Source organism: Pediculus humanus, genomic scaffold (assembly GCF_000006295.1).
Source record: "Pediculus humanus corporis 1103172108288 genomic scaffold, whole genome shotgun sequence".
Taxonomy (NCBI): domain Eukaryota; kingdom Metazoa; phylum Arthropoda; class Insecta; order Psocodea; family Pediculidae; genus Pediculus; species Pediculus humanus.
The window spans coordinates 169,847-172,040 of NW_002987857.1; the positions used below are offsets into that span (position 1 = coordinate 169,847).

Sequence of the window (2,194 nt, forward strand, 5' to 3'; positions counted from 1 at the left end):
TAGAATAAGATTTTTTTAGAAAAAAAAAAAAAAACAAGTGGAGCTTGACTAATAAGCAAATTAGAGTGGAAACGTCCGCTTTCCAAAGGTTTTTAAACTTTAATGCCAATGTTTCTATTTTTTTTTTTTAACAAAAAAGAAATTTTTTTTAAATTTAAAAACGTTAGTGAAACTCTAAAAAAAAAGAAAAATTTAACGGAATATGAATAACATGTTCTCATCCCTTCACTTTAAAATTAATAATAATAATAATAATGTTGGGGGGGTATAAAGTTTTAGCTAAAAAAATTTTTCACAAACGATCACGGATACGGTCACGTTCGTTTTTAACACATTCACGATTCAAATATAAACACAATGATCAATAAGAGAGAGAGAAAGAGAGAGAAAAGAAAATTTGTGAAATTATTTTTTTTTTGTTTTTTTTCAGACGAGTACCAAATATAAAAAAATGGAGTGTGGCGTGACTGCGACGTCTCGCCTCGCTAACGGCAATGGTATCCTTTCTGATTCCATCCGTAGCGAGGGTAGCCCCGCAAAAGCTGGTTTGCATGTTAATTTCATTGAGAAGACTGACGTGAAAGAAAAAAGAGAAAAATTTTTAACGGCTAAATACGGAAGCCATCAAATGGGTCTAATTAGAAAAAGATTAGCCGTTGAAATGTGGCTTTATGATGAATTACAAAAGCTTTTTGAATCCCCCGTGGTAAGTCTAAACATTTTTATTTTTTTATTTAAAGAGGTTATCATTTTGTTGACATTATTTATTTATTGATATTTTTGTCCCCTCCAAAAAAAAGAAAAAACCTCATTTTAAATTCGAATTAAATTTTTTTTTCTCCTATTTCCGGTTATTTATTAATTTCCTTCCGGGTATTTTCCTCTTGTTTAGTTAAAATTACGGCAAAAAAACATGAAACAATTTAAAACATTTTTTTTTTTAAAAAAAACAGTTGTTGCTGTTGTTGTTTTTGTTTTTGAAGAAACAAAGTAATAATTAATGATAATAATAATAATAATATTAATCGGTGGTAAATTTTCGTGATTAAAAGTAATAAAATCTATTTTTATAAAAAAAAGAAAGTTTGATCGTAGTACATTCACGGTCGTGAATTTTCCTTTTTTTTTTTTTTTTTTTTTTGATAATTCATCAGTAAATTACTTCAATAAAAATTAAATAGCGTAATAATTTGTGCGTATGTGTGCGTGTACGAATGCGTGAGTGTGCGTAAAGTTCGTTCAAAGGTTTACTATTAAAAAAAAATGTAATTTTTTAAAAAAAAAACACGAATTTTGTATTCCGATCTCGAAAAATGAAAGCTGGTGCCGCGTAAAAGAAAAAAAAAATTTTTTTATTACTGGTAATAAGTTACGTGACATCGGACAAATAAATAGTATTATTATTATTATTATTATTATTATTATTATTATTATTATTATTATTATTATTATTATTATTATTATTATTATTTAGGTCACCTAATTTTATTTATTCCCTTATGAAAAGAAAATATTTTAGCTTTATAAATTTCACTTACTCGAATAAAAATAAAAATATAAACCTACGCAATTATAAATTTCTTTTTTATTTTTGGGGGGGTCATAAAAAAATGAAACAAATTTTTTTTTCGAGGGGGGGAGAAAGAAGAGAAGGGGGATAACTTCGAGGAAAAGGAAAATTTCTTTTAATTTTACGAGTTTTCCAAGTAATATATGTATAAACACAACGCTCACCGATAAATTTTCAATAATTTTTTTCTTATTTTTTTTTTAAAAACAAATTTTTTACAAGTAAACAAGTTGGTAAACTTTATAAAAAAAAAGCTTTTTTTTTGAAAATTTCGGTAAAATTTATCGCGTAATAATAATAATAACAATACGAATTCGATTATGATAAATTTTACGTATAAGAAAAACATGTAAACAAACAAAGAAACAAACGTTCCCTTTATTTATTTATATATATATATATATATATATATATATATATATATATATATATATATATATATATATATATATATATATATATATAATTATTATTATTATTATTATTACTATTATCATCATTGGTATGGAAAATGTAAAATTTTTCACGTTCCGCGACACTGCCGAAACAAAAACAATAATAATAAATAACATTTTCTTTTGTGTGACATTTAATTAATGAAAAGTATTAAAAAAAAATGGCCGA

The 2,194-nt window shown here is 24.5% G+C and overlaps 1 protein-coding gene across 1 annotated transcript in view; it reads left to right on the top strand.

Moving 5' to 3' along the window:
- Positions 1-451: 451 nt before the first annotated feature.
- Phum_PHUM532130 (protein phosphatase 1 regulatory subunit 14C, putative) overlaps positions 452-2,194 on the top strand; it is a gene marked incomplete at both ends in the record, with an annotated part of 7,474 nt that continues 5,731 nt past the window's right edge. Inside the window, one exon of the mRNA XM_002431462.1 lies at positions 452-710. Within this exon, the coding sequence (XP_002431507.1) occupies positions 452-710 (259 nt within the window). The remainder of the gene's footprint in view (positions 711-2,194) is intronic.